The sequence below is a fragment of the Rhinolophus sinicus genome, linkage group LG12 (assembly GCF_036562045.2).
Source record: "Rhinolophus sinicus isolate RSC01 linkage group LG12, ASM3656204v1, whole genome shotgun sequence".
NCBI classification, from domain to species: Eukaryota; Metazoa; Chordata; class Mammalia; order Chiroptera; family Rhinolophidae; genus Rhinolophus; species Rhinolophus sinicus.
The window spans coordinates 15,349,005-15,362,764 of record NC_133761.1 but is presented as its reverse complement, the minus strand read 5'-3'; the positions used below and the strand labels follow the sequence as shown (position 1 = coordinate 15,362,764).

Sequence of the window (13,760 nt, the reverse complement as noted above, 5' to 3'; positions counted from 1 at the left end):
GCCTAATAGTCACCAGCAATGTTTTCCTGTAAGCAGGCTGACAGATGCGGTCTGACCTGAGGCCATGGCCCCTCTCCTCACATCCGGTAGCTCAGTACTTCTGCTCTCCAACTCCCTACTCTTTTTCAACTTATTCCTTCAAGAAATTTCCTTTGGCCTGCCTAGGAGGGCAGAGACAGAGAACAGTGCCACTGCAAAGAAACTGCTATGCTAATCTTTGATCTGGTAGCTTATGGTCTATTCACCTGTGGTTGAAACTGTCATAGCTGAGGAAGAGTACATGGGTCCTGATTTACCACGAAGCTAATGAAGCTTTGGCTTCAGAGACCCACACTTGTGTGGGTCCCTTCCAAGACTGAGAAGAAAGAGCCTTAGCAATAGGAGCATGTGTCTTGGTAAAATTTGGAAAGTAAGGCATTTTAACCTCAACTGGTTAAAATAGTGCCTCTCCACATTTTTAAAAAACTATTGCCACCCCAAGAAGTCTTTTTAGACATATTGGCCCCCTAACACATTTTTAGACATATTTTTCCTAATTCCCCACCCTCATGAAATTCTAATACCACCCATGGGCTAGATATACTTGTGATGTATCGTGTGTATGAATATGATTTATATATTAAAAAGAGTAAGACTTTTTCCCTTCTCAAGAACTGACTTTTGCGTCCTTGAAGTGATAACTTTCCTCACAGAAAATGCACAGGTCAAGACTACTGTCTCCTTCTGTTTCACCTTCTCTTAATCTTACTTTTTGTATCAGGTGGTTTTTGGAGTGGACACAAGTATTTGGGGAAATAGATAAAAAGAATTTGAGTGGGGGAAGTTTTTCATTTGCACTTAATGGGATATATGTATGTAGTGTGCAGTTACTTCCATGTACACTTAACAATTCCAGTGTGGGAATAGCTTCAAAAAATACTCCTACCATTTACTGTCCAGATCTATCCGAAGTAATAATGAAAAAGTGCAGGGGCAGAGGTCAGCTCTTCATAAGATTGTGTCCTGGGCCATCCAGCACAAGAAATGTGTGGATTGTGGAAAAGAAGCAAGGTTTGAAATGTACAGAGCCAGAGCTGGTCCGTAGAAAATTTTTCCAAATCTAACAGCTCATATATGAAAAAAACTTTACAGAAGTATTCTTAAATTTGACAGTGGTTTTAATTTACCTTCATCATCAACAACAAGTGGTAAGGGTAAAAGAAACATCTTACAATGTTAATAATAAAAGCAAAATTCAGATTTCTGCTACAGGCCATGAGAGATTCTCCTGCACTAATCCTGCTAAGAATGAATAGCTGAGTCAGAAAAAAAAACACACACACAAAAAAAACATGTTTGCAGTCATAGAGGGATGCCAAATTGAATAGGACTTTAAGGTCCATAAACTGGAGAAGGGGACCACTCTCAGGTAAGTTATACATCCTGTACTTACTACTTTTCCTCTCAAGTCATTCACCAATTCATAAGAAAGGAAGCACTAAGAGACTGAAGCAGAGACTGAAGCAGAAAGTTGCTCAAACTGAATATTCAAGACCTGGCGAAAAAGACTGGCCTTGGAAAATGCCACTCTTTCCTTATTTCAAGAATGAAAAGTTTCAGTTAGAACTTCAGAAATTCTGAAAAACACTTAATGAAACATATACGCATTCATGTTTAAAAAAAAAATCCTAGCAAACTAGAAATAGAGGGAAACACATTTAATATGAAAAGGAAAATGAACAACAACAAAAGACTATTTAAAAACCATAATAATGAAATACTGACCATTTCTCTCCTGAGATTGGGAAGGAGATGAGTACAGCCCTCATCACCAGTTCTAATCAACATTATAGAATTTCTAGCCAGAGCAAAAAAGCAAGAACAAGAGATAAGACTCATACCAATTGGAAATGAGGAAATAAGAGTCATTATTTGCAGATGACATGATTGCATGCCCAGAAAATACAAAAGACTCTACAGATTAGCTGTTTGTAGTGCTAAATTTTTTAGACAGCTTAATTTACAAAAATAAATTTTGTTTCTACGTACCAGAAACAATTTTTAAATGAAATAAAAAAAATGCCATTTGTTATAGCACCAAAATTATAAAATATCTAGGACTATAGCCAAAAAAAAAAAAAAAAAAAAGATGTGTAACCCCTCTACAACAAATACTACACGATGAGAGAAATTAAGGGATATCTAAGGAAATAGCGGTAAAACTACATTCATGATTGGAAGACTCAAAACTGTTAAGGTGTCAATTTTCCCTAAATGGAACTATAGATTCAATACTATCTCAGTCAACATCCCAGAAGCAGTTCCCTTGAAATGTAATAAGACAATTCAAAATTTACGTGGAAATGAAAAGGACCAATAATACCTAAAGACAATCTTGAAAAAGAAAAACAAAGCTGGAAGACTTAAATCACTGAATGTGAACATTTATTATAAAATTACAACTATGAAGATAGGGTTGATTTAGTACAGAGATAAATAGATCAATGGAAAGGATTAGAGCATGCAGAAACAGACTCCCAAACTTGATTTATGCAACGTTGACATTACTTTGCAATGGAAAATGATGAGCCTTTCAATAAATAGTGCTAAGCCAATTGGATATTCATGCACACAGTCAAATATATGCAGCCCATAATTAAAGTGGTGTGCTGTTTAGCGAACTTTGTAATGTATTTATTTGTCTACTTTGAAAATGTAGTGATTTGTTGTTATTTCTTTTCTTACAATAAGTATTTATTTTCACAAATACTTTTCCATTTGTAATTTGGTATTATTTTTCTTAAAGAGGGCTCCTCAAATTGTATAAGCTTCAGAAAAAGTTCCTCATGGATGTGCTCCTGACTCCATCAGCTTCCTTGAACAATTGATTAAAGGGATGGAAAAGTAGCCAAAAAGCGGGATGTTGGACTTCAAGTTTTCTGAGATGCAGCCCTGGTAGATGAGGTTAAGATTCCAAGCGTTGCCCTGGAATAGGCAGAAGTGAACGGGGAGGATAAGTCACTGCCCTGAACACATCCAAAACGGAAAAACTTCGTTTTTCAATGAGTTATCCTAGATGTTACATTTTCAATGTGTCAAATCTAGATGAGGCTCCAACGAGGCGAGTTGGAAGTAATGATTTTGAGCCGAGTCTTACTCCTTCCGTAGAATAACAGTAGGTAACTTGGGAGGTTGGTAGATGACAGAAACAAGGAAGGGTCAAGAGATTTAGTACCATGTCTCCCCCCAAAATAAGACCTAGCCGGACAATCAGCTCTAATGCGTCTTTTGGAGCAAACATAAATATAATACCCAGTATTATTTTACTACAATATAAGACCTGGTAATATAATATAATTAATATAATATAATATAATATAATATAATATAATATAATATAATATAATATAATGCAATGCAATGCAATATAATATAATTAATATAACATAATATAATATAATATAATATGGGTCTTATATTAACTTTTGTTCCAAAAGACGCAGTAGAGCTGATTGTCCAGCTAGGTCTTATTTTGGGGGAAATATGGTATGACTTTCTCAGCCTCAGAGAGGATGAACTTCCACAAATGTTGGAAAAGTAAGTGTGGCAATGATAAAGTAAACTAATCTTAACCTCTTCAGGACAAGTCCTCATTCACACTCAGGTACATATACACCTACTGCCTACCTCTGTTACTTTACTCATTGTCATGGCTTATTAGCTTGTCTGTTTCACCCTACAGACTGTGAACTTCTAAAGGGAACAAGTCAATAAAAGATTTTGAGTCTATTTGCTTAAATAAATATAAGCTGTATGTGGGTATTCCACTTTCTATCATTTTATCCCAATGCCTATTATATAATAGAAACTTTCTAAATGTTTGTTGCATTGAAGATAAAAACATGAATAGTAAGTATATTATTTCCTATGACGTAGCCCTCTTTTCTACTCTTTATTTCTTTAAGCACCACTTTCCCTTATCATCAATTTCTACCATTGACTAAGATTTCTTTCTCCTCCAGAGATATGCCATCAAAATTTATGAGCATGTCCTGGAATTTCAAAAAAATGGAAGTTCAGTGATCTGGCTCACCTGGATTAATTTCATTTTCAATCTGTACTCCGAAATTTATTGTCCTCATTTTGTCAATGGCCCTTCTAAATTTTCCAGTGACTCAGATTAATCTCAACTTTCTGGACTGACCTTAATGCTGTCACTTGCATGGGCAAGGTAGATTTCTGGATGTCAAGATTTCATTTTACAAGTAAGAAAGAATAATTTAGTGTAGGTAAATTCAATCTCATAGCACAATAAATGTTTTTACTTAAGTCAGTAATCCTTGATTTAGGAGGCGGAAGCTAACATTGGTTGCTCATCCTCTATGAGTTAAGTATATACAGATAATTCCATGGCAACATGACATTATCTACTCTATCCGCCTATGATCTTAGGATTTTAGGAACTATTATTTCCACTTTAAAAGTGAAGACATGGAGACTTAAAGAAATTAAGTAACCGTCCGTGTTTAGCTAGTAAGTAACAGAGCCAGGATTTTCAGATTTCCATAGGCTTTCGCTCTACCATACTGCTTGGACTTTTCTCCAGCTGTAAAATAGGGAAAAATATTCGTCTCAGCATACTGGGAAGTGGTAACAGGCCTTACATTATCTCAGATTTTTTTTAAAAAACAACAACAGCTAATTGTCAATTCAAGAATCTGTTTCCCACGCTATTAAGATCCAGCTAAAGGCTGTATCGCTTCGGTGAAATCTCTTACTCAGATCCACAACCATCATTGCCTTTTCCAAATACCTACCCAGCATTTTCTTTATTTTACTCTGTTAATACATGATTGTGTCCCATCTCCTTGACCCCTTATGTGCGCTTTGTTTTCCTCAAAAACCCATCATTTTCCCAAAGCAAATATTCTATTTATGCTTCTTTTATAGCCATCATTGGACTTAGCCCAGAACTAGGATCATAGCAAAACTAGAATCAATTTTCAGACCAGCTCATGTTAAATTGAAAGAATTTACGTATAAAGAAATACACTGTTTTAAAATAATTAAAATACTAAACTATATTCATATGATCTTTTAAGTCTGTTTAGGGTTTAGTGGTGATAAGGACTGGTATTCCTTTCAACGTCAATAACAGTTTTCAATAACATTTTTTTCTTCATCAAATCATTGATTAACTCCCTTGGGAAGGACCATGAATTGGGGCATCAGAATGATTGGGTTTCAGTATCAAGAGTGACACCGAATTGCTGGATGTCCTTGAGCAACTTATTTTGCCTCTCGGATCCTCAATTTCTTTGATGATAGAATAAAGAATGATCGTACCTAGCCCCTTGGATTTAATACTATGATACCATGTTAATATCTTTAAAGTATCCAGAACAGTACTTGGCAAATGATTAGCATGACGAAAAATATCTATACTCCCTTTCTTTCACTAATGTATTCTCAAAATCTATTCTTATCTTTTTTCCATTTACATATAAGGGATGAGGAATTTGCAGGACACAACTTAGGTGTGAGTAGATCAATTGTCCTTATCAGGGTGGTCAGCGTATTTCCATGCTTTTTTTCCCAACTGTATCTCTGCTGTACATAATCTCTTACTTTGCTGCTATCGTCACCTGCTAAAGTTTTCATAACCAAGCTCGAACGTTACCTCCACAGGAGAGCCTTCCTTCATCCTTCCCTCTAAAGCACTATCTCTTCTAGCTCCCTCCCAGAGTACATTATCTCTGTTCAAGGTTTTTCTTACAATATCTATAGCATTCTATTGTCATAGTTTTCACACTTGCCTCATTTCATCCAAGTATAAGATCTGAGATGTCCCCTAGCATACTTAAACTGCATTTTGGCTTTCAAAGACCCTCTCCTTCTGTTTGGGGAGCTTGTGAATGTCTGACATTACCTGGGTCAATTTGGAAAGGCTCAGCAAATCCTTGGGACCCAGGCAGGCACGCCCTTCTGGGTGATCAACAGTCAATACGTATGGGACTCTTAATAAAAAGCTCTCAGCAAAACTGTCCAATGCCACAGTTACCAGTGACATGTGATTTTGGAGTCCTTGAAATATGGCTAGTCCAAACTGAGATGGGCTGTCAGTGTCAACTATATATCAAATTCTGGAGACCTAATACCAGAAAAGGATGGAAAATATCCCATTAATATTTTTTATATTGATTAGTTGTTGAAATGACAATATGGTAGATATATTGGGTTAAATAAAATATACTTTTAAAACTTTCTTAAAAAACACTCAGAGACAGTGATGAAGAGACTAGCTAATGGGCAGGCAACCCAGGACACTATGAGCTTTGGAGAGGCGCCCAGTTTTTTCCCTGTTGGTGGTAAAGGATGGGGTTAGGGAGAACCTCAATGCTGACTCTGTTCCCCCTCACACTGCCCCCCCCCAGGTCATGTACCCAATTCCTGGCCACACCAAACTCCTACTAGCGTAAGCCACATACGCTTTTCTAGCCCAGGTAAACTTCAGCCTGTATTTATCCTTCCTGAGTTCTTTCTTTTTCTGTTTGCAGATCACCATTGAAGCAGCAACTGTTCTACTTCTTCTCCTTTGATTCTCAAGAACTTCAGCCAAACATTTTCTCTTATAAATCAGAATAGACTTCAAGAGTTTATTTTGGAGTTTTTTTTAAAAAAAATCAACATTTCTTTTTCTCCCTTAATAATTCTGATTCTCTGAGAATTATTATGCTTCTCACTAAATGAGAAAATGGTCACATACAAAGAAGCAGAAGGGAAAGTTATCAAGGTTGATATTTCAGTATAATATATCTGACACGATGTTATATTAGAGATTTTTGCAAACATCACATCTCTTCTAAAAATGAGTCAATGCTTTCAGGTCAGAAGTTTTATCCTGTCTCTTTTTATAACCTCTCAAAGTACCAAACCTTTTGTCTTGCATAGAGGAAGTAAACAGTAAATATTTGTTGAATTAAATTGAAAATGCACAATACATATTTTTGAAAATCTAAAGAAAAAGCCACATGAAAAAATGTGGGTGCATAATAAATACACAAGCAGTGCAACATTGATCAGTTGACCCATACTCATATGTACAAAATAATAGTACTTTTAAAATTCAAAAAAAAAAAAAAAAACATGCCGAGAATTGTATCAGCCTTGCTCAGAAGGCCACATTATAAACACATGTTATTAAGGTAAGTGACACAAATTAAAATGTTTCTTCCTACTGAAATTTTACATGCGATCTAAATCATTTATGACTTGTTTGAGTAGTCGTGCAGCCAACTCAAAATCAAATTATTTATGTAAAACCATGGCGTATTAGTTAGAGATATTGCAAATGAAATTTAAAAACGGTGTCCTCTGGTTTTAAGTGTCTAAGATATCGTCTGTCTGAAATGATTCCCCATTTTATGTAATTGTTCTTTTTGTGGCTATTATTTTTATTCAGGAGACAAAGGGGAAAAGGGTTTGCCCGGGATTCCTGGAGGAAAAGGCAAAGCAGGTATGGTTGCTAATTGTTCTCCTTAATTTCTGGCATGATTCTAATGGATCTTTTTTTTTTTTTTTTTAAATAGAAAAGCAAGAACCTTTTCGATGTGCTTAAATTTATTTTTCTCAGGGTAGAGGGAAGGGAAGTTTCCTCAGTATTTGCTGGTGACTTTCCAAGCTCTGGGGAAGGGGATGATGGCACATTCCATCTCCATTATATTTTCTATGAGGAAATAAACCCAGCCCTCACTCTCTTCAACCAGGAGGAAAATCCACAGCAATAGGACTGTGTCAGCATGCCTTACATTCCACCAGCATCTCAACCTAATACTGGCCAGTCCTTTGCCAGAAGCAACCTGGCCAGTTCCAGAAAGTCCCCATGGTTACAGCACATTCTTTCAGGGACCAGGGAGAGTCTCCCCAAGTTCCGAAAGAGAGTTTTATCTCCAGTGCTGTATGCAAAGAAAGAAAATTGTTTTGGGGGGCTTCACTTGTTTCTATCTACAGGGATATAGTAAAGACTAATTCAAAGAACTGTTTTAAATTCCTTATATTTAACTGAGAATATAGAGACATACAGCCACATTTTTCTCCCTTTGGCTAGTAAACTTTTACTTTTCAACTACCTAAGGAAAAAAAAAAACAGAAAATGTTTACACGAAGCATCCATTAAGTAGAAAGAACAGAATCATTTGAATTTCACATCATTTTCTTACAGTTCCGTCTCTGTCACAGTATCAGACGGTAGTCGAAAAGGTAAATGAACAAAAGGGAATGAATGGCAGGAATTAAAATCATAGTTAACCCATAAATGCAATAACTGAGATTGTGAGCTGGATCCATGAACAAGATTTAAACTTAGTCTTTCAACATTCAAGTACACGCCAAATGAATCATCAGAATTAACATTTGATTTCATCATGAAAGGTTTGTCCTGTCCTTGGAAAGTTGTGTGAGCCAGTGACCAGTGCACTAACAAAAGAGGTCTGGCTAGAAACACATCTTAAGAAAGCTGCAAAGATTTTAGTCTGAGAGCGGGGCAATCACACCCTGCGCTCAACAGAAATGCCAAATGGTCCTCAATGCCATTGCAGTGGCTTGTCACATTTACTCTTCTTTTTAAAAATATGGCTTAGCACTGTTTTCAGTCATTTAAAATCTTTTAAAAGACATTCTCTGAATTCCTACCGACAATGTAAATTGGAAACTTTGTTTTAAATAAAAAATTACAAATAGAGCCACTCACAGGGAGACACAACCAGACTAGAATAATATAGAAAGTATTGGGAAGAGAGCAAGGGCGCCTTTCTGCATGTGTGTTCAACCTGATTTCACAGTTTTTGTCGTTGAAAGGTACTGTCTGTGATTGTGGGAGATACCGAAAGGTTGTTGGGCAATTGGACATTAGCGTTGCTCGCCTCAAGACGTCTATGAAGTTCGTCAAGAATGGTGAATACATTCTCTTTTGCTTTGTGCTATTTATGTATCGATTTAGTGTCCATCAACATTCCAATTCCAGTATTCCTAGCCGGAAATACCTCCTCACATAGGGTAGGGCAAAGCATTATGGGACAGTGTCACCAGTATAAGTCTCTCAAAACGCTAATTATCCACTCTGCCTCCAGAACACCTCAGGTCCATTGCATGCATTCATGCATGTTGCACTGACTGTGTGTAGAAAAAGTTACACTCTGGAGAGAGGGGAATGAACGGTGAAAAGGGCAGCGTGTGGCAAGCCCTGCTTTAAGAATAAAAAGGGACAGAAAGAGTCAGAGTGAGCATCTCAAAAAATAGAAGTAATACATGAAAACCATAGCTACTTTCTTGAGTACTGGGACTAATAATCATAATTATGAGGTAGGCGCTATGATCAAACCAAAGCTTAGCGAGATTGCCTTCTGCATAGATACAGAGCTAGTGAACTGTGTGGAACGGGTATTTGAATGACAGGCGTCACTGATTCCTGTACCCTCGGTCCGTATCAATAGGGACATCATGTGTTTCTCTAAATTTTGCAACTTTTGATTTGTGTTATCCCTTGTCTATCTCCCCATTATAGTTTAAAGTGCTTGAAGTGGGGCTTACATGTTCTCTTCTGAGACAGTATGAATGAGGGAACTGCTGTAGTTACTGTTACAATTGGTTCCATTTTGTTGTACTTTCATGTATCACAATGCAGCTGTATATTTGTTGTATGTTATTGGAAGCTCACAGATGCCATCTTGTGTTCATCTTCATCTTGTACTACGGGAAGCCCAGGAAATGCTTGATATAAACTAAGTGCCCTAATGATAGTTCTGGTTCTAACCTGCACACAAGATGCTCTATCTCTGGCATGACTTGGACTCTCAAGAATTAAACCACACCCCAGAGCTTCAACACAGAACAATAGTTCTTAACATTTGAGTGGTCACATATTTCCTGGTGAATTTTAACTTATGAACCCTAAAAAGTATAGTATATGTAGACACCCAGAAGCCTACAACATGTGTACCATATTATCAGCTCACGATTATTCTGAGTCCCCAGTGCTGTCTTGAAGTGTACTTGGTAGCTCAGTCTACTTCACGTACCTGGAGTGAAGTATAGACAATCTCAATTGACGTACATGTTCAGAGCCCAGGCACCAAGTGAGAAAAGTTCTGAATTATTCCCCTATCAGTTCAATAAGCTTTTATCATCCCTTGCAATGTTAAACCCATCAAGGATACAGAGTGACAAAGACGTGGTCATTGTCCTCAAGATGCTGGCCATTTAGTAGAAGAGATATTCAATTAGACGAGGATGTGTTGAGCGCTATGAAGTGGAAGAAGCCATGGAAACATAGGGGACAAGAGTCTCTGATGTCTGTTCAGCATTGGAAAGACTCCTATAGGAGAAAACTCTCCCACTGAGATCTAAAGGATGAATAGGAGTTTGCCAGGTAGAGAAGCAGTGAGAAGCATTTCCAGGCACAAAAGGTATGATGTGGAAAAGAGAAGGCTATGTTCATGGGACTGGAAGTACGACAAAAGCATAAGCTAGGATGGGAAAAATAGTCTGAGATGAGCTGGGTGGCAGTTCATCTTTATAACAAGTCTTTGTCAAAATAACTCTCTGCTTCAAAGTTGTGTGGGAAGTTAAAGAGGAATGGCAGGGAGGACAAGGGGTAGGAATTTGTTCTCCATTTTGATAACTAGAAAATATTAAAGCAGTGCTTTACCTCATAATATGGCCGTGTGAAATTATTACTGAATATGGAACACATGAATTTAAATCTGGCAACAAAATAGAAGTAATAAAATATACTTGCCTTTTCTCTTTTTGAGACACATAATCACACTCTTCTTTCTCTCTCTGCAAAGTCATAGCAGGAATTAGGGAAACTGAAGAGAAATTCTACTACATCGTGCAGGAGGAAAAGAACTACAGGGAATCCCTGACCCACTGTCGGATCCGGGGTGGAATGCTCGCCATGCCAAAGGACGAAGCCGCCAACACGCTCATCGCTGACTATGTCGCCAAGAGTGGCTTCTTCCGGGTCTTCATCGGGGTGAATGACCTTGAGAGGGAGGGGCAGTATGTGTTCACGGACAACACCCCACTGCAGAACTACAGCAACTGGAAGGAGGGGGAGCCCAGCGACCCCTATGGTCACGAGGACTGTGTGGAAATGCTGAGCTCAGGCCGGTGGAATGACACAGAGTGCCATCTTACCATGTACTTTGTCTGTGAGTTTGTCAAGAAGAAAAAGTAACTCCCCTCATACTACACACTTGTAATTCCCTGTGACTACCATTGCGGTTCTTTTTATCCATCCTTTTCTTCCTAGTTACACTAAATTTGCTCTGACTCAGGACAGGTGGGAAATGCTAAACTGAGGTTTGGAATCTCCATCGCCATGCTCGCCTGTGTCGATTTTGAACATTTCCATGCATGGTACATGACTGAGCCAATAGCTCACCAAGTGACAGGCGTCCTGAGAGAGAGAGATTGAGTTACTAGTTGTGTGGGAGGTGGTTGTCTGTGTCTCAAATAAAATGTTCTCCTGGCATTTGCTCTGCCTCCTCTCTCTAGAGCCCTAAACCACTCTCCATCCAGCCCAGTGGGTAGTTGGACAGTTGGTTGGTGATGATGAGGATAACCTGCCCTCAGCCAAAGTCAGACACACAGGACGGCCTTCTGTTAGAAATGTCATGATATTATTATCTGTCTTTGAATCCAAGATCCCCAGTTCTTTGACCAGTCACCCACAATAGCCATAGCCACACTTGCAAGGTCCTCTCGTTCTCACAAACATAGAGACACTTCAACCCCAGCCTCTCCAAAAGGAACTTCTAGCCCGTTGACCTATTCCAGACCATATGGAATTACATAGACTCCTCTTGTGTTTCTAATCTGTAATCTTCACTGAAGAACAAGTGGTTACCTTGGCCCCCTTTTTGTAGGCCCACAACTTAATCTCAGGCCCCCAGATATTTAGCTGTCCGATTTGTGGAGAAGGGAACTTTAGAAATTAAAAAGAAAAAGACAGGGTTTGTTCCAAAACAATATTACTTACAATTCTGCTGAATTGCCCCCTGCTTTTCCTATGGCTCCGTTTTTCCTTATCTTAGGTTCACCCATATCAACTTTCCTCCCTTAGGCATGGGGAATGAGGGACGGGGTTTGTGAAGCCTTCAGAAAATTCTAGAAGCTTCAAGGTGCTACCAACATATCACTCATGGTTACATTTCCTGGGAGACACTTCACTCTTCGTACTTTCCATAACTGTATGTTGTAAGAACCCCATACCAGAGATGCCCTGTCTAGCACTCTGCCATCACAGGAATGTGTCAGGAGTGGAGTTTGGAACATGCCTAGGACTCATATTTACCAAGCTGGGTGAAATTCTACTTTGAACTGCAGATCAAATCTCTAAGCAGCTTCCATTTGGAATTTAAAAATAAACAGTTCAACAAAACTCTAGATTATCCCATTTTAAGCTGCTGTTCCAGTTATAGTTTGTGACATATGATTAGACTGTTTAAAATGCTGGCAAAATGGTTAATAAACTTAGAGAAACAGATCGACAACATATGTTCACCTTAAGCCATCTGTTCATGATTTCACCCATGACTAACTGGTTATGAGATAGGATTTAATTAGGTATTTCTGTGGGTTTAATGAGGGTCACAAACTCAAGTACTACATGGGCCATCCAGATGACATAAATAAATGAAACGGAACAGGTGGGGATCCTAGCACACTGAAAACAGCTTGCCCATCTAAAGGAACCAGCTGCTCCTCTGTGGCTGCTAATTTTGCCATCCAGGACCCAATGTCAATACATGTTCTGATATGTCAAGAAAAATCAGAAAGCTGGAACTTCGGAAGATGTCTTTATATTTTTAAATGTTGGCATCTTATCAATTTTTAACCCAAATTTTAAGTCATGCAGAACAGTCTGCTAGCCAAAATCATGACCTTTCCATTTCTCACCTCTTGGGGAAAGTTCTGAAGGTTCTAACCATACTGAATGACATGAAGATGCAATGACATCGAAGTAAAAATCTCCCATTCATACCTCATTCAGTCAGCTCGATACAGGAATTTGTTCATTGTTTGCCATTCATCAAGTTCAATAATCTATGTAGCTATTTCTTCAGACTTCTGAGTCTGCGGCATATGCTATTTTGAAGGCAAGGCAGTTGATTAAAAATTACAAAGAGGACACCAGTTCAAAACTAGTATCTTTGGGTAGGATGCCAGCCAGGAGCATGAGGAACAAGAATCTAGAAACACTTGAAGGATAAGAAAAGAGCAGAGAAGGAATGGACAATAAGCATTGTCTGTGGTCTCTCCTGAGATCCATATTCTGATTTGTTCTGAGACCCCAATGTACGAATATTATTGTGTGGATTATAAGTGTTATTATTATTTCTATTATGATCATTATAGCAATATTTTTCTCCATGACTCACCTTTGCTGCCAGTGCTTCCAAGAGAAGATGACAGAGCTTCCAAGAATAGGGTTCATCCTACAACCTTGCTCGGAAGAACTTTTGAAGGCACCACACACGTAATTAGATTATGAAACTTACTTTGTGCTTTCCAAAAGAAATACCTTCACGTATCATTTTCTCATGTGATCTTGATAAACTCTGTGAAGTATGAATGGCAGATATTTTTACCACCATTTTCTCGATGAGAATACGGAGGCCCAAGGAAGCTAAACAATTTACCAAAATCAAGTCATTTGAGAGAAAAGCAGGACACCAGCCCACCAGCCAGCTGATTGAAACTGCCAAGACAGTATT

At 38.2% G+C, this 13,760-nt stretch overlaps 1 protein-coding gene across 2 annotated transcripts in view; it reads left to right on the top strand.

Annotated features, from left to right (window-relative positions):
• Positions 1-11,515, top strand: part of COLEC10 (collectin subfamily member 10) — a 35,288-nt gene extending 23,773 nt beyond the window's left edge. For both annotated transcript variants that reach the window (XM_019714866.2, XM_019714926.2), the window contains exons 4-6: positions 7,442-7,495; positions 8,836-8,931; positions 10,827-11,515. In XM_019714866.2, coding sequence (XP_019570425.2) covers positions 7,442-7,495; positions 8,836-8,931; positions 10,827-11,218 — 542 coding nt within the window. In that variant the 3' untranslated portion in view covers positions 11,219-11,515. The remainder of the gene's footprint in view (positions 1-7,441; positions 7,496-8,835; positions 8,932-10,826) is intronic.
• Positions 11,516-13,760: the final 2,245 nt, after the last annotated feature.